Below are 18,566 nucleotides of genomic sequence, written 5' to 3' on the forward strand. Positions count from 1 at the left end.
GTGGGAGGTAGGTCTGGCTAGTGAACTATAATTGGTATCTATTTTATATATGAATAAAATACTCTTTGAAATGCTTTGCTATAACATTCAGTTCTTGTTTGCTATTCGTTAAATGTATTGTTTGAAATGCTACCAGCTATTCATTCTTTTTCTGAGCAGCGATGCCATGACAACCCCCACGTGACCGGCTACAAACATACCACAAGTCTCCAGGGCTTTGCTTTAGGAAAGACTCAGACTGGTATTACTCATACTTTTTTTAAAAAAAGCCCATATTCAGAGATGCTTTATTTTGTGCAAGATGCATCGAGCCTACCAGCCAATTTTACCATGTGGCAACAAATACCTTCAGCTAAAATGGGACAAAGCAAAGTATGAAGAACACAAGAAAAGGGTAGGTACAACTGTTTGATAAAGACCAGAGGCCTCCATGAAAGACCAAAGAGGCTACTGCATCTTTCTACTCATTCTTAATACTGTCGTGAAAGCTAGTGATCAGCAATAAGGTACAAGAGACACGTTTTAAGAATATCCAGCAAATATAGGTATAGCTTTTGTGTCCATTTAGCGTTATAGTGATGTTCACCTAATTTAGAAGTGAAAAAGATTCAGTCAGTCATCTGCTCCAAATTAGTAATAATGCAGGACCGCTCCCTCTTGAAAATCCGTAAGTAGTGAATACCATCAGCAATGATTCAAGTGTATTGCTACCTTAGGAAGATTGTATCACAATATAATTAGCTTTAATACGAAGAAATAGTTCTTCATTATTTCCAGACCGGGTCTGTTTCATTGACTGTATAAAAATGTCTTCCTTCCTTCCTTCCTTCCATTGTTCCCGTAATTTGACTTGCAGGTGGAAAAAAGTTAAAGATGAGGTAGAGAATTGAATTTGACATATTTTTCTAACCAAATTGACAATATTGAAATAAATAAATAAATTTCCTTCTGTGTGAATTAACCTTGAGAGGCTTACTACTGTATATAAGCATGGCTCTTTAAACAGTGGCTCTTTTAAAGCAGGGAACTGATATTAGTGTAGCTGAAATACTCCCGGCATCCGCTGTGCATACAGAACTCTTCTTTGTTCAGCGTACAGAGCACTTCATACATGCGCTAAGGCATTCAGAGGTCAAGAATAGAGATTAGATACCATCATGATATATAGTGAAGAAATGTATTTATGGAGAACAAAACATTTCCCACGACTCAACTGCTCTTGGATTAAACAGAAGTGTTAATCTCTGAGTGCAAGCCAAGAGAAAGAGTAACTATCATGTTGGGCAAAGAATGGCTTAGAAGGTACATAATTGTATTCCTTATTACAGGGTTCACACCCGGCTCAAGTAGTGACTAACAAGGTCTCCAATGGCCAAAGAGCAGCCTTTTCAAGTGCCCCTGTCTTGTCATGCTGGCGCGCTCCTAAATTCCCACGCTAGTTGCCTGGAGATTTCAGCATGCTTTCTGCTGGCATGAACTCAGGCTTGCTGTGGTGAATGCCAACTACCAGAGCAGTGGTACCTGCGGGCTGAGGTAACTGAAGGCAGCAGGGCAGTTTGGCAGGTTGTCCTGGATGACACAGCCCTCTGTGGCACAGGCTTTTGCTCTGCCAAGAGAGACAGGGATCACTCTGAGAAAATGTAAGGGCTTCTGCTTGGTGACGTGCAGGCTTTGCATTGAAAGAGCTCACAAAAAAAACCCCCAACAAACCAACCCACCAAAAAACAGAGCAAGAGAGAAAGGGGAAAAATACAGAGCAAGGAAGAAAAAAAGGTAACGTACCAAAAAACCAAAAAAGGTACACTTCTTGGAGAAGACCACTAAAAAGATGGCAATGGTTAGGGATAATTTTCTCCATGATGCAAAGGTACAAAAAAATGCCAGAGTATTTCTATGTACACAAGAGCAAATACTTCCAGTCTGAATAATTTTGTTAATTTCTTAATGGAAGAAAGGAATGGGGGAAAAAAACCCAGAGTTATATCTCCTCTCTGCAACATTCTGCATAGAATTAAATATAAAATGGCTCCAAAACCACCATGGCTCTGGAAAGTGCCACAACAGAGATTAGGTTGGGCTTAAAAAATACCAGGTTTTACCTTTCACTGTTGTGCATATAAGGACAGAAGACAAATTAATCATAACACTTTCCAGAAAAAGAAATTATATTGACATGAATTCCTTAGAAGAAATGTTGTTTCTAAACCCACCTTTTGTTGTTCAAGTTTGAAACAGTTTGCATATCTATAAATTAAAATCAGAGTTTGCATAAATATCACATTTTATTCTTCACACCGGTGATTTCTACTGACTGATAGAATAACAAACCTCTTTTACAAATTGCATGTCTTCTGTAAGTTATTTTGAAAATAACTTAATAGCATGATAATTTAAAACACCTGGAGAAGCAGAGGAGATAGCAGCAGCAGAAGCCAAAACCACCAAAACCCTCAGAGATTTGCCAAGTTTGCTTCTGCTATCCAGTAAAAATCAGCTACTTGATGGGATCTAGAAAGGATTAAGATGAGTGCTCTCATCTGCCCCTGAAATCAGCTGCAGTTGACAGCAGTCAGCCCCTTCTGGGATCCTACCTCCTCAGAGACGACTGCCACAAAAAAGCAGCTGAATGTTTTCACAAGAAGCCAAGCAGGTGAAATTAATTTCAGACAAAGCTAGAAACTGCTAAACACTGTCCCAGTCAATGCTGTAAATTATTCGCCCTATTATAAAAGCAAGTAACCTGTCCTGGTAGTATGCATGACAGGTCTGCCATTAGGGTTTCAAGCCTGGTCCTTGGCTCATCACAAAGCTGCTTCAGAAAGAGAGGTGGAGAACTTCTGCTGGACTCAGGCAGTGCTTTGGTCATGCCTTGCTGTGTGGGGTTTGTGTTGGTGCTGTGCCCTCTGCTCTTACTTAGCAGCCTCTTTTTTTTTTTAAATAGCAAGTATTTCTTTCTTCTTTCTATATCACTGAGTCTGCCTGAGATGGAATGGCTCAAGCATGAGGTATGACAGAGGGAGAATGTTTATCACTTGTGTTTCATGACAAAAATCATGGTGGTGGCGTTTTAACCAATCCAGTCTCACTCCTTGCAAGACCCCAGTCTGAGAGAGTGGTCTCCCCTCTAAATCCTGTCTCGGTCCACTCCCCATTACCAAGTTTTCTTCCACAGGGTTTCTTCAGTCTAAGACAGCTCACAGATTATTCTTCTTCCTCCTATATTGCATGGCTGTTTAGGTCAGGATGGAGATAAATATTATTGTGCCACTGAACTGCCAACTCCATTAGAATAATTAGACCCACAATTTGCTTTTGATGATCATTCTAAAGTGCTAATAAGAAGAGGCCTGGGAATACTTTCAATATGAGAAGTCCTTTTCCAGTATTGCTTACCGCTTTCTGGCAGCATCCTAAATGCGCATCCCTTTGGAAGATCTGGCACAGCTTAGGAGTACCTAGGGCTTTCTTACACCAGCCTTTCTATTTCTGCTGGATGCCTAATAAGAACTGCCTGCCTTCTCTTAGACAGTCTTTCCTGTATCATAACATCAACACCACTGTAACTGGACTGTATGTATTTTTACATTTCTCCAACACAAAGAGCACTTTGCATCTCCAGCAGACTTTCAAACAACTGCCTTTAAGATTTTCATTTCCCACTAGTCATCTTCTGGGCAAGTCTGGCTTTGCTGATATAATGAATCATAAGTTTAATAGTGTTGCTGCTGGCTAACAAAACAGAACATGAGAATTAAAAGATTTCCTGTAATGATATGGAGGGTATTTCCAACAAAAATGGATAAGCATTTCATTTCTGTTGCAGATCCAGGCAGCAAAACCATTAGTGGACACAAGTGCCCCTGCAACATACGGCCATCTTCATCTGAAGTTAGGGAAGCTGAAGGTATGGTATTCATTATTTCATTGAGCACTAGCATGCTTACCTTCACATCTCCCCTCAAAGAAAACAAAGAGACTACCAGATGGTCACAATTTTAGGGACTTTTTTTTCCTCGGTGCAGCAATTGTTGCAACAGGACTATCAGGATCCATGAATAGCGTGCTCCCAGCCACATTAAATAACTTTTTTTATCTTTATGATTATTGATGAAATCAGAGTGCTTCACATTAACAAGTGCTAAAGTGCTGAAATAGCCTCCTAAAAGGTAATTCTGTACAACCATGAAAAAAACATCTCAAATAACAAGAATAGCACAATCATCAAGATACACACAGAGCAATGAACTGAATAATAGGATGTTAACATATTCAAAGCACAAGAAATAACAATGGGTAGCCTTGACTGGCACTTATCCTTCAAATTCTTACTGCTCCCAAGAGGCAAATTTTTATTAAAAGATGAGAGTGGAAAATAAATTGTTACCTAATTAACTCTGCTCACTGGAAGGAAACAACAACAATTAAAAAAACCCAAATGTGAGCACAGTAGAAAATACGTGCAGCTGAACCCTGTCAAAGACTTAATTTCCAACACAGTGCCCCTCAGGCAATGGGAGCATAGCCCCACATAAGGACTTCAGAATAAATTTCCTTAAAATTATTTATCATCTCACTGTGCGACATAATAATCCCCAGGTACCTTAAAATCATTTCACTAGCAAAACAATTCATTTCTACTCCATGCATAAAAATCATATGCTATATTAGGACATGGATTCAATTGCTGTTGTTAATTTTTTCCTATTACTGTAAAAATAACACCGATAAAGTTCCTTTGAAAATGAAACATTGCATAACCCCCCCACACACAGAGGTTAACAAAAAAACCACCAACAAGAACCCACTACTCTTAGGTATGTTCCTTTGAACTACCAGTCCTGATACCTGAAAGTGAGACTGTGGTCCTAGTCTCTTTCTCATCCTCCTTCTTTCCAAATTGCTACAGAAAGAAAGAAAGAAAAAAACCCCAAACCTTTAACATTGCAATCTTCTATTAACCAGTTCTTCTTTACAACCATTCTCCTCAGGGTTATTCAGAGCCTGATGGGATTACTTAATGCACCAGTTTTAGGCACCTTTATACTACAGTGTGACCAGCACCTGACCTTGTTTGGTTATAAACCCCAGCAAACAAGGCAGATGCACTAGATTCCGTACAGTAATTTGCTACTCTAACATTAGCCACCCAAAACTATCAGAGCTGGATGAGCAGGATTTCCTACTAATTTTATACAGAACATGCAATATCTTTGGAGTGCCTAGAATCAAATACGGAAAAAAAAAGGGGGAAAGGAGAAGAGTGAATTAGTATGCTCAAAACAAGACTATTTCTTCATTGATTCTGTTCTGAGAGGCTTTTGAGAATGAGATGTTTAAGTCCAGCTATGAAAAAGAGTGCTTTCCCTCCTTTCCTTCATCCAGCCTTTCTCTGGTTTCCTCCAACTCAGCCCTCCTGGAGAAGGCATTCTTGGGATACAGATAACTTTGGAAATAAGTTTTTCTCTTCACCTCTCCCCCATTTCTTCCCAATCCCCACAAACACACTTTTAGCATTTGTGTTCTTTGAATAACAACATGGTAACATTTTTTACAAATTAGACAATGCCCCAGGATATCCAAAGGGATTCTCCCTCCTCCACTGGACTTCTTCAATTTTCATCCCACTTTTGACGCTAAGGTGTTTTGCCCATTATACAGTTAATTTCAGAGATTATTAATAATCTTCCATTTTAAAACTGAAGTTAAAGAAGCTTAAAATCATGCTAAGGATGAACGGAACTAGCTTATACTGCCTCATACATCTCTCTCCATTTGTTTGTCATACCCAGTTGCTGCTTCTCTTCTTACACTAGCCTGTAACCCCTCCAGGACAAAAATGGCATGCAACTGGACCTAATCCAAATATCACTGAAGTCAATGGAAAAATTACTATTTGATCCAAAGCCCCCCAAAGATAATGGAAAGACTCCCATTGACTTCAGAGGAGCCTGGATAAATCCCATCATGTGTTTGTACAGTGTCCATCATAATCCTAGATTTTGACGAGAGTCTATGAAGACTGCTAGAGACACAAAAGATAATGATGATCCTGGAAAATACATTGACAAATATTTATAGAAATTCCGCTTACACTGATGAAATGCATTTGCTAATCATGCGGGCTGCTACTGTGGTTGCAGTAAAGTGTTTCAGGGTCAAATTCACAGGGTTGCAAAGGGCTTTCTCTCCCTGCATCACCATTAAAATGGTGAAACAAAGGGTTCTCTCAACGCTAGCACAGTTTTACCTGATCAGTACCTGTCACACTCTGTGTAGAGGAGGGGACAGCAATTGTGAACACCCTGTTAGGTATCTGTGATACATCACTGCTGCTTGCTCTGGCCTTGTGAAAACAAAAGCATTTCTTTATCCCTTCTGTATGCAAAGTTGGAGGAAGACCGACTTTCTGTCATCGAAAGGGACAACCATTTGCTGCTGGAGAAGGTGTCCTTCATCCTGAGAACAAAGGGACAAATTGACAACAAAAATGACTATAACGCCAAAAGGTAACATCAGCAGCACTATTTCTATGTAGTTATCAAGTTACCTTCCCAGTGACAAACATAGCTAAGGATAAACTGCTCTGTGAGGACATGTATTTTAAAAGGCAGCCTAAGGTATAATCAACACTTCAGAAAGCCATTTGCTTGCCCTGTCACATGAAATCCAATGCGGGGTCATTTTCATCCTACCCTCTGTTGAAGAGAAGATGGCTTTAAATTAGTTTTTCAGTTTAATAACGGAGGAAATGACAAAAAAAAAAGAGAGGGAGAACATTGCCCTACTTTACAAAAATATATGAAGCAAACCTATTATGTCTCAGAAAAGCTGTTGTTCCTGCTAAGTGAGTCATTGCTGCTGACTTTGCCAGTTGTTCCTACAGACACCACCGGAAAGAGGGAGATCCAAGGCTTAGAGATTAAATAAAAACAGAGCAAAAAATAGAACTAAAATTAAAAAGAAAAGTGGAGCAGGAAGCAGGCAGAAGTGAAAATATAAATCACTGCCCAAAGGAGACCAAGCAAAATATGCCTTGAGGATTTATCACTAGAGAGAACTACCTTACATATTTTTGATTCAGGAGAAAATTCACACCCTGAATAGGGCACAGAAAACCAGTCAACAGCAGGGACAGGCTTTTGAAGTGAAGAGAATGGTTTGTGTAACTCAAGTGGCGGTTGTTACCTCCTGTGATTCATTTACAGACAGACTACTTCATGACAGATTGACTGCTCATCGGGCCCTAAAGTGTCTCCAGACAGCAAAATGCAGCTCAGGTGCAAGTGACTTAGGTAGAACTCACTGCACGTCACCATCGCAAATATCCTGACATTTGCACCGTTCCTTGGGAAGACAGAAATTATTTGAAACAGAGTTGGGCACGTCCACATCATGCAAATCCACATCATAGCACTTATAGCTTGTCACTAGTGAATAATACCCAGATCAGTGCAGGCATCAACAAGCATCAGTTAACTTCGCTCCTGAAGGTGTGATTCCACAAGATATGGAAGGAGCAGAGCATCCTCCCCCTTTTCATTCCCCACCCCCCTCATTCAAGTGGCAAACTCTTGTTGTTTTCTTTAGATCAACTCTGGTTTTCATCAAACCTCTCCATTAGCTAATTAAACTTGAGACAGCAGCAGAAAACTAACCCAACAAAACCAAACAAACCTGGATAGTTTTTCTGCCACTTTTTGCAAAGTGATGAATTCCAGGGCTGGTGCAAGGGGTGGAGAAGACCACACAGCTGGGAGCAGTAGGGAGATGAGCAGGGGAAGGAAAAGAGCAAGTCCTTCCCTTTTCTGGTGGCAGGAGACTGCTACAAGATCAGCTCAGCTGCCTGGGAAATTACAGTCTAAGAAATCACAGAAAATTTCCAAGGCATTCGAGGCAGTACGCTTATCTCCGTTATCTTCATGCTTCCCAACTCGGTACATCAGGTTTGTACACAAAATAAATGTATAAACCAAAGTAACTGAAATTGATCATTAAGCATCTCGGACACTTGCCATGCCCTCACCTAAGTACCGCACTACAGCAATTCCAAGACTGGAGGGTTGGTGTTAATCCAAGATAAAACTAGCATCTTTCGTTTTGTAAAATATACCAAACCTCCACATAGGCAGGGCTGCATTTGGAAGATACTGAACAAAGAGTATCCTCTTAAGAAGGACAAAAGGATTGCAGAGGCCGGTTAATGCAGATCAGGGAGGAGCAAGTCCCTGTAGGAGCAGTATAAAACCTTAGGCAAATTTTCCCCTAACACAAGATTGACAGATATTTCACGTTCTGGGTTCCCAGGCGTGGGAACACGAACAAGCGTGAAGAAGTTTGATTCTGCTTATATGGTTTTCCCCTCTAGTTTAAATGGAGAAAAGCAAAAGCAGGAGCTGCGGAGAGTGAACCAGGAGAACCGTGCCATTCTGGATAGAATTACAAAGTCCCAGCCTCAGTATCAAGTTCAGCGATGGCATGAGGATTGGCAACAAGCTGAAAAATACATGGCCAACATTGCGAGATATCCTCATGGGTGGTGTAAATCACAGAGCCGAAAGGTAGCCCTGAGCTTCTGTTCTTTCCTTCCTGGTTATTTCTGGATCGGAACTGCCCACAGAAAGCATTTCGCTGCGCTTTTGTGCTGGGGATTAACTGCACGTGGCAGCCAGACGCACAATTAACAGACTTTCATTTATACAGCCACTCCTATCAAATGAATCCCAGAGCACTCTTCAGACTTTATTAGGTGATTTGTAAGTGTTGTAGTTTCTACAATCAGACTGTCCACCACAGAGTAGTGGTGCTCTCAAAAATAAATCTAGAAATAATTAAAAAAAAAAAAAAAGAGCAATGGGTTACCCTGAGAGAAACAGCCAAACATTGCAGCAACATTTAAGGTGACCAAGTGGGCATATGCATTGAGGGCTCCAAAACCTACATGGACATTCTGTGCAAAGTAACCATCTTATTTTCATTAGTAACAGAAGTAAAGAAAACAACAAAAAAACAGCTATATGAGGTATTAGCAAGCTTTCCCAGAGAAAGAAAATTGACTGTCTTTAATCTTCCCATGCCCAAACTCCCTGGCTTTGAGCCTGCTAACTCACAAGCTCCCAGCTTTCCTCCCAAATAAACCAGAAGGAAGCTGCAGCACTGCCCACCAGGCAGGTAGTTAACATCAGCTCTGCCTTTACCCATCCTCCCTATCACCTTGGACTGCTGGGCCTCCATGGTCATGTGTCTTGATTTGGGAGATATGTCCTCTGTCATGCAAGTCTGATTCAATATATATGGGTGTGCCTCAGCCCCTATATTCACTGCCTTACCCATTACCTCTAGCCTGAGGCCACTGAAATAAATCTTTTCGAAGTCTGTAGTTTCTGAACATACGTAAACAGATACTCAAAGGTGTAGCTCATCTAAATCTATCTGAGTCTTTGGAGGACAGTAAGTAGTATTTCTTTCATGCCAGGACTACCCTTTTGCCAAACCTTTGGTTCCAGTTCTAATTCCAGAGGATTTGCTCAGGAGAGGCAAAGCACTCAAAAGAAAAAGCAATAAAAATTGTGGCACTGTGAACAAGAAACAGAACGTCTCACCAGCTTCTGTCTGGAAACCATTCTTGAATACAGCTATATAATTTTTAATGAAGATTTCCAAAACTATTCAGTCTGAGGCAGAAAGCAAGTATGGAAAGCTTCAACCCAAACAGTTAAGACTTAACAAAGAAATAAGCAACTAAAAGAGAGGCTTCTACAATGGAAAATATTAGAAAGCTTTAATTACCATGAAAGTATCATTACAAACCAAAGAATTACATTAAAATTAGTAAGGTTGTAAAGCCAGGTGTTCCATAATCAGAAAGTACCAAAATTATGGCTGTAAGATATTTTTCGGGTATTTATACGTTTGCCAACTTTTGATTTTGGCAGATTTTTATAAATGCATAAACAAATTCTCATAGAGAACTAAATATATCCTGCAACCTCCCCCACATCAACTGTTAAGTCTGTGCTCTGTAATTAATAGGTACTAGAACACATGTAAGTAGTCACTAGAAAACACTGTTTTCCAGTCTCCAGAATCAAGGCAGTGACAGGTTCTTTATTTTACATACATTTATATTGATTTCTCTCTTCTCTGGCAGGAAGAGCAATTTAAAAAGAAAACATCTAAACAAGACAGAAAAAGAGAAAAGCAACTGAAAGAAGGTGGTGTGAAGATTAAGATGAAGGAGAAAGAAAGAGAACATGTCCACCCACCACGGAAAGGGAAAGAACAACTAAAACAAGACAGAGTTCCAGAGATAGTATTATTCCAGTAGTCTCCTGTGAAAGCAATTTAGGAAGTAGCAAAGGGCTCTTACTCCCTCTTGGATAACTACAGCATTTGGAAATTTTGCTGTCCTCAGCCTTCTGCTTTGCCCTTATTCTGGAAGTCACTCCTTTTAGGGCATGGTGGACCAGCAGAACAGGGGGCTGTGAGCCCATGTTGTGATTGTGACCCTGTGCATCAGCATACTTTGATTTCTGTAGTTCAAGTTAAAATATCACTGTTCCTATGCAGTTGATAATTTCTAACATCAGAAAAGACTGGACTTTTGAGGGTGGTAACCTTGTCAACTACGCAGCTAAACTCAGCAAAAATTATAAGCAGAACTCCAGCTTGAGCTGGGGTGCCTGGGAGAAGCAGGACTCATATAGTTTAGGATACTAAGGGTTTAAGTATTCTGTAGGAGCATAGATACTAAACACACCGTGTCTTCAGTATAGTGAACAAAGCATAAAGCAAAATGGCATAAAAGCCACTTCCCTTATAGTTACCAACAAAACTCCTTTGAATTAATAAAAGCTAGCAAAGAAGGAGCCTAACTGGAAAAAGGATTGTAACTGAGCAACTGTAGCATAACTAATCGATCTGATTCAGATTAGTTTTCCTTCCCACATGACAATTATCATGTCAGTATCCAAAGTCTCCCCAGTGAGGATCCAGTTGGCCAACAGTAAATACTTCAGAGTGAGGGTCTTGGAAAGTCTTCAGAGGCTCTCCGAAGCCTCTGAGCCACTTGCTATGAGAGAGAGAGCTTGGTGGACCAACACCCTCCCAGCACAGCGGAAGAGACCAGTTCCTTTTTTACTCATGATTTTATGCAGTTTTTGTGTCAGTCACAGTAATTGCATTCACAGAGCGAAAATACTAAAAATACATGAAATGTGTTTCTAGCTTCCCTTCTAATGGGATTTAGCAGCTTGAAATGAGGAGAAACAGCACCACGTGACCCGTCAGCTCTCTGCATGTTATAATCTACCACTCTTTTAGGCCACCATTGATCTACAGTTCAAGGGACAGACGCTTCTGTTCTGAAACGTATATTCTGTATTACTTATTGTTTAATTAGACATCTTCAAAAGAAAATGTGTATTAAAATCACAAACTGATCTTAGTGTAGCCAAGCAAGGTAGCATCAGTTTTCTCAGAAGAGGTATTGGTCAAAACCAAGCATGGATCCAATATCAGCTTTTGCTTTATCTGAAGTAGAATTTAATCTATAATCATTTTGGAGGCTGCCAACTTTCCAAGCAGATGCCCCAGCAATAACTATTCACTTCCTGGCACTTGGAAATGCTTTCGAAGACATTTTCTACTTTCTTATTTGCAATATGGTTCAGTGAATAATGTTTGAAGTGCTAATGATGAAAACTCTTCTGAAGCACAGAAACTCTAAAATACAAGACTATGTCTTTATAGTACTGAACTGAGAGTAGAAATAACAGCTACCATAGCCACCAACCCTTCAGTACTTCAGTGACTCTGCCGTACAACTGTGAACTCCTGGCTTCAGAAAATTCACAGCTTCCCAGGGCAGGATCCCCAAACCCATCACACTAGAGAGAAAAGCTTCACCATGTCTAAGTGGCTGGGTCAAGATGGAAAAAGGATTCTTGTTTGCCCAAAGCAACAGTGGGACTGGCTCGATGTGCTGTGGCAATACACTTCTAGAGTGCATTGACTATGCCCAGATCCAGTGTAGAGGGGGTGACCTCCACGCAGTGGTCAGCCACAGGGCTCCATGGCTGGTTGGAGGTCATCTCAAGCCACCAGCCATGACAGGAGAGTGCCAGGACAGACAAACTCAGTCTTTGTTGTGCACCTCTGTTACAGCAATCACACGTCAACTGTAGCTCATTTCTAAAAGAAAGGTTATGCACCCTTTCAACACGAGCCAAAAAGACAGTAATTTAATGAACCAAAACTTCCCTCACTATCAGAAGGAAGATGCCAGCTTGACTTTAACAGCAGTTAATTTTTTTAATTAAAATGTCCTGTCCCCTTATGGCTGAAGTCAAACACCCCTGAAGTCCCTCACTTCACACGGTTCCAGGTTGGATCATCAGGTCACTCTGTAAGGGGCCAGCTATCCTTAACAAGTTATATCATTGAACCAAACAAAATTCTTGTTTCCTTTTCTTCTTTAAAAGCTTCAGATTGGGATGATAATAACCTAAAATGTTTGACCAAATGCCACTTGCCTTATAATTAAGTAGAAATGTTACTCTCTTCAAATCCCCGGCTCCAAAGATAAAACACTTTGCTACTGAAACACTGGTATGATTACAAGCTAAATACTTGAAACAAAAGAGAACTAAAGTATCACTGTAAAAAAAGAGTGTTAAGAGTTACTGGAAATGTTAATCTGAAGTTCAAATTCTGCTTCCATTTTCACTATTGTAAGTCCAGGCTAGCAGCCTTATCTTTACTGCAGTGGATGTAATAACCTCACATTAAGAAACCATGTCAAAGGAAAACTCATGATGAAATTTTAAAGATGGCTGGGCTGACCTTAACTACCAGCTCACTGCCATGGAAAACAAGAGGTTGCTCTCCCCCTTTTACCTCTCCTTGCACCCCTCTTCCATTTTGTTTGTCTTATACCAATACTTGTGCTCTTTAAACCCTGAGCAAGGTCAGCTCCAGGTTAAAAGTCACAAAGGAAAACTCTTTTTTTCTTTTTTTTTTTTTTTTAAGAAAGGAGAATAGTTTTCCAGTGGGTTAATAAGTTGAATCAGTTCACTGAAGATTAATTTAAGATTAAGGCCATAGCTGATGCAAGGAAGAAGTAAAGCCACATATTCCTTCGGTAAAGTGGAAAAATGGTTACTCACTGCCTGGCGGTATTTAACGCCAAAATAGCTCTCCTAAGGGTCAATAGAAACACATGGAGTGCAGCAAAACAGTCGCAACTCAATAATCTGTGTTGGTTACCATGGAAAAATTATGAATATAGACACAATCAGGGTTTGTCCAAGTTAGGAATGACTAATATGGTATTCACCACCACCCCCCTTTTAACTGGACAAACACCAAGTATGGGTGTATTAATTTTATTATTTTTTTATATTTACCACAATAAAATGAATATTACTTAAATATTCCTGAATTATTTGGTTTTTTCTTTCTTTTTTTTTTTAACATAGAGTTTTTATGATTTCAGGAGAAAACTATTCACATGGATTTCCAGGCCTTGAATTTCAGCAAGAATGCATTGAAACCATATTGCCTGCAGTTTAAATAAGTAAATAAATCAGGCCTTCAAAAAATGTTGCATTTGTATTATTGCATTAAAAGTTGTGAAACTGAAATCTCAATTGTGAATTGGTTTGTAATTACAGAACATACAGGGCTCACGTTTTCAAGTTTTCCCTTACTCTTACAAAGTTAAGAAACCTTCTTTTGAAGGGTTTTCACTTGATGCTCCATCAGGAATTTGAATTAAATATAAAAAAGAAAAAGAAAGCGATACCAAGAGATACCACAAAAATTCTAATAATACTGCAACAGTGAGGATCTTTGTTCCTTCCCAACACTCACGTTTGACTCCCCTGACCTCACTGAAGTCAGCTTAATTGCTCTATGTTTTAAATGTGTTTCTAAAATAAAAGGTAGTGTTTATTTAGAAGGAATGTAGTATGTGTATTAACACACTTAACTTGTATGTGTTTAAAAACTAAATCAGCACAAAAGAAGTGCAAAGAAAGCAGCAGCGTCATGCAGCAACGACTAGAGGTTACCAGGACAGAGTACAGCATGGTTTAAGTGCTGTAAACAAAATGATTTGTCTAAATCTGTGGTTTACACTGTTGATTTGTCCCTTCAGTATTAAAGTGGTTTCATCCCTCCATAGACCCTACTGTGAAGGACAGAAACGCTACCTCCACCATAGATACAAGGAACTCTGGCATAAGGGCTACTGTCACATTAGTCAGAGGGTCATATTTGCACCTGGCTCCAAACTCACCATTCATACATTCTTCTTAAAGATCAGTTTACAGTTCAGGAGAAACCAACTAGATCGCCAAGCAAAGCAGCTGAAGTATAAGAAGAATTCAAACTCTACTCTTAAATATAAGAGTATACTCTGAACTTTCCCCAGCCACTTCTGCAAATTCAAGCACATTTACTTAAGTCTGTACACAGATAACCACAGAAATTGAGGTCCAGGTTCACAAGTCAGTGAGAGGTTCGTGCTCAAAATATCATGTGTGGATGTCACTTACTTGCCAACATGAGGTCCAGTTATTCTTTTGCTTTTCTACAGATGAAAAAACAGAGTCTGAACAAACATATGAACCACAATGTGTGGAAGCACTAGAGCTTGTTGGGCTACAGGAAGACACTGCGTAATTTGTCATCCTGAAGTACTGTTACAGCTCTCCAATTTACAAGCTAACTAACTTCTACTGGGATTTTGCAAACAGTATCTATAAAACCATATATGGGGGAAGATAGGGGACATCAGGAGAAAGAATATCCCCAGGGTGGGAAAGAAGGAGCCTGCAGGAAGGAAGATGGAGATATTGTGGTTGCTGTGCTACTGTGTCAAAGGGGCAGGTAATGAAAAACCTCCATGCCTGCTGTTGTTCCAGCCCTCATGCATCGTTTCTAGCTGAAGCAGCCAAAGAAAAGTTAAATGAGGAAGGAAAGCTGGAATGGAACATCCTGGTCACCTCCATATCCGGCACCGTCCTCTGTTTCCTTATTAGCCAAATATAACCCAGATTTATTTCACTGTGGTATTTTCTTTTGAATCAGCAGATTCTTTATTTTTTAATTAAAGTAAATCTTGCCAAGCTGTAGGAAAACATACAAGTTCAAGAACAAGGGTAATGATTACTGCCATTATACATGTATGTAGAAGTGATATATTACCACCTCCTAGCAATTCACCCATCTGAAAAAAAGAACAAAGAGGAGGTAATATTACCAAAACCATAGGGAAGTAATAGTTTTCTTATAAATATATATTTAATAATGCTGAAATCTTTCTTCAGCCTACAGAAGCTTGACATTTACATACATTGTTAAAAGAATAGAAGAAAAACCTTCTTTGGTAAAAACAGAGATGCAACTTGTGAAGTGAACCACAGCTACCTTTCTGCAGTGTTTTCGTATAACATTTTTGAGACCTTTAAAAAGCTGATAAAAGGAATCCAGAAACAGATGAGAAATATTTTTTGCTCTTTCTTACCTATTTGTTTGATGCCCATTACAAACAGAAAATTCATTTTACATTCTGCATCAACCAGCAAATTTTGAGTCTCATTTCAATTTTAAAACTCGTAGTTTTCTTCATGAATTAAATATGGCACCTAGTAATACAATCACTACGGCAAGGCTGGAATTTTAGCTCCAATAATACATTGATTAAACTCTGCCCTCAAGAGTTTCAGTTTTCAGTATGACAAAGGTTGCTTTGATTATCTCGCATCTGCATTATCTATGTATTAGGGTTTAAGCACAGTGCCATGATTTGGAAGGCATGTGGAAACGTGCCTGTCATATACAATCTATACACATACGTACAAATTAAAGGCCATTGAGCTGGATTCCCTGGTGCCTCCCTGGAGCTCAGCTGGCATAGCTGCACTGAAAATTGGTCCCATTATCAGGAGACAGACAATCACGTCTCCCCTCTGCCTTCCCCACCCCCTCCAGTCGTCCTTCATGGGGCCGCTTGCTGCATCGTTTGTGCGCTGCCAGCGCTTTGTTGCAGTGACTGCGGCCTTTGAATTGCTCCTGCCACTTTGCTAACACCACCAGAAACCGAAGCCTTTCCTGAACAGCGTATTACTGATAATTGGTTTAATTTGGTCTCCCCGTCCTTGCCAGGCTTCCATGCAACAGAAGAATGCAAAGCAAACTTGGCTGAACTCTTTTAACAGTCTACATAGGGCAAGCTTCATTTCACTTCTAGACTCCTTAGCTTGAAGCTTAGCGCAAATTAGAATATATACTAACAGGTTACAGTGCAAGAAAGTGCAGTTTTAACCAAGCATAGCTTGCATCTTCCTGAGGACAACGCAACTTGGATTTTGGGCCAGCTGCTGGGGACCTCTACACAGTAAATGGGGTGCAGCTGTAGCTTGGACGTGCTTACATGAACACCTGTGAAAACCCACTATGAAAGTCAAGCAAAGAGGGTATAAACCATCAGGAAATACTGGTTACCCACTAGTCAGAGTTCCTGCAGCTTTTCTACTTTATGTCTTTTGCAGCAGTTCGATCTCTTTTTTGCTAAGCATGTTCGTTCAGCCTTGAAAGCAAGCTTCTTGCGTGAAGTTCAAATTACTTCCTCTTTGCTGCTGTTTTAACCTGAGTTAGTTAGCTTTGGTTAACTGATTTGAGTTAAAGCTTAGACTTCTTAAGTGTTTTGCAGTACTGATACATCCTATATCACACTTTTAGAACATATTAGCAGCCATTAGCTAAAGCATTTCAACACCACAGCTATGTGCTAGGCTAGACAAAACATGACTGACTAATAGATTAAACAACATGAGAAGATACACAGGTTGGCTGGCACACAATAAGGATACAGACCACCTGACTGGTTGAAATTCATTGTCGGTGCAGATATACGTGGAGGCAGCTCTCTATCCATCGGATTATGTTAGAACATTAGCTGAAGTGAGGCTCACCTCAACTGTGAAAAATCAAAGCGATATTTGCAAACCCTTGACGGCATCAGCTAAAAAAAGTATAAAACACAGATCACATTATAATGGTAGTCATGAAAACCTGTGAAAGTTTGCAAATCCTCAGATATAGGTTAAAAAAAAAAAAGATTAATATCCACTTTTGCTGGAGAACATCAGACAAACAAAATTCCAGCAAATGGGTGCAAGTGCAAAGAGCTAGTCTAGACTTGAATCAAGATTGATTTCAAATACGTTAGAGATCCGATCTGAATGTTTTCAACAACTCATTTCAGGCTTTGATTTTGTGAGCTGAAGGCAAGAGCCCATTTCCTCTACGCTGAGTGCAACTAATAACAGCTGTAAAATGGTGCTGGCTGCCTGACAGGGCATAATACTTTTATCCTCTGACCTTTCTGAGAAAAGGACCAAGGTTGGCATAGATGCATACTCACACATTTTTTCCATCATATAACATATTATCCTGACGCAACTAATTATTACACTGTAAACACAATTTTCTTTTGATGTTTATAATTTCTCAGAATGAGAAACACCTTCTGCCTCTGAGTTTGTAAATAGATACACTTTTTTAAAATCTTGCTTGTAATTAAGTCTTCTTATAAGAAGAATAATATTTTGCATGTTATGTTACCTCCAATACCAGAGGTAGACATTAGAGTTCAACATATTTGGTCTGCATGTTCTGTGCAAGAACAAGATACATGTCCTACATGCCAAACCCACCTGGAAGTTGGGGGAAAAAAAAGAAATAATACCTCCGATTTGGAATTTTAAATTAGGTGCCCAAATAAAATATCCTATTTTCAAAGGCACCCAGGATTTTCAGATGGAAAGCAAAGCAAAGCAAAAAAAAAAAAAAAAAAAAAAGCCTTCTTTTGTTGGCTGCCTAAATATGGTTCTGTATCTTAATTAGATAATCAAATTTGAATTAAGATGTTTGCCTCCATTTTAAAAATGTTGTTCATCTGACCACACTTGCAATAGCAAACAGCTCAAACCACTAAAATCAAAAGGTAGGCTAATTGTATTAGGTTAAACCATGCAAAGGACTTGACTTTACAAGTCCTTCATATACAGAACTCCCACTGCCTGCAGGATCAGGGCCTTACATGGAAATCTGAGACCTTCCTAGTTCTTTCAGTTGTTTTTTTCATGCTGGAAGAGCTAGTTTGCCATCTGGCACTGACTTTCAGCAGCTGCGCAAAATAAACTTAAGCAAACATTGGCACAGGTGTGATTAACAATTAGAGGGGGCAAGTACTGCATTTTAATTTATCTAAACAAAAGCTCATGGGGAGTCTGCACCTCTGAGTACATGTCACGTCCTGCCTTTTCAGCTCTAGAATTTATTCTTCAACTTCAGTGGTCTGGAGAAGGCTTCACCCAAATCACTGCTCCTGAGCATATTTTGGGTTAAAACTTTTAAGACGAAACTTTTTCCCTTGAACCATGCATAGTCCAGTCAACACAAATATATCTCTCTCTTACTAAAAAAAGCTCTTTTGGTAAGTTCAGTAAAACACTTGGATTTTTCTAGTTTACTTGAATTCACTAGTACTTTTAAAGCTG

General features: G+C 39.6%; 1 protein-coding gene across 1 annotated transcript; it reads left to right on the top strand.

Moving 5' to 3' along the window:
• The first annotated feature begins 301 nt into the window (after positions 1 to 301).
• Positions 302 to 13,573, top strand: CFAP97D2 (CFAP97 domain containing 2). The gene is made up of 5 exons (XM_009818379.2): positions 302 to 394; positions 3,824 to 3,904; positions 6,388 to 6,506; positions 8,366 to 8,558; positions 13,493 to 13,573. The coding sequence occupies exons 1-5, from the start codon at positions 302 to 304 to the stop codon at positions 13,571 to 13,573; spliced, it is 567 nt and encodes a 188-aa protein (XP_009816681.2).
• The last annotated feature ends 4,993 nt before the right edge of the window (positions 13,574 to 18,566 follow it).

This window comes from Gavia stellata, chromosome 1 (genome assembly GCF_030936135.1).
Source record: "Gavia stellata isolate bGavSte3 chromosome 1, bGavSte3.hap2, whole genome shotgun sequence".
NCBI lineage: Eukaryota > Metazoa > Chordata > Aves > Gaviiformes > Gaviidae > Gavia > Gavia stellata.

Bases quoted from the DNA above. Each gene is read 5' to 3' on its own strand.
- CFAP97D2 (XM_009818379.2), top strand. From the start codon at position 302: ATGCATCGAGCCTACCAGCCAATTTTACCATGTGGCAACAAATACCTT. The intron at 3,905-6,387 runs GTATGGTATTCA...CTGTATGCAAAG, and splicing joins TGAAGTTAGGGAAGCTGAAG to TTGGAGGAAGACCGACTTTC. The intron at 8,559-13,492 runs GTAGCCCTGAGC...TTATGATTTCAG, and splicing joins GTAAATCACAGAGCCGAAAG to GAGAAAACTATTCACATGGA.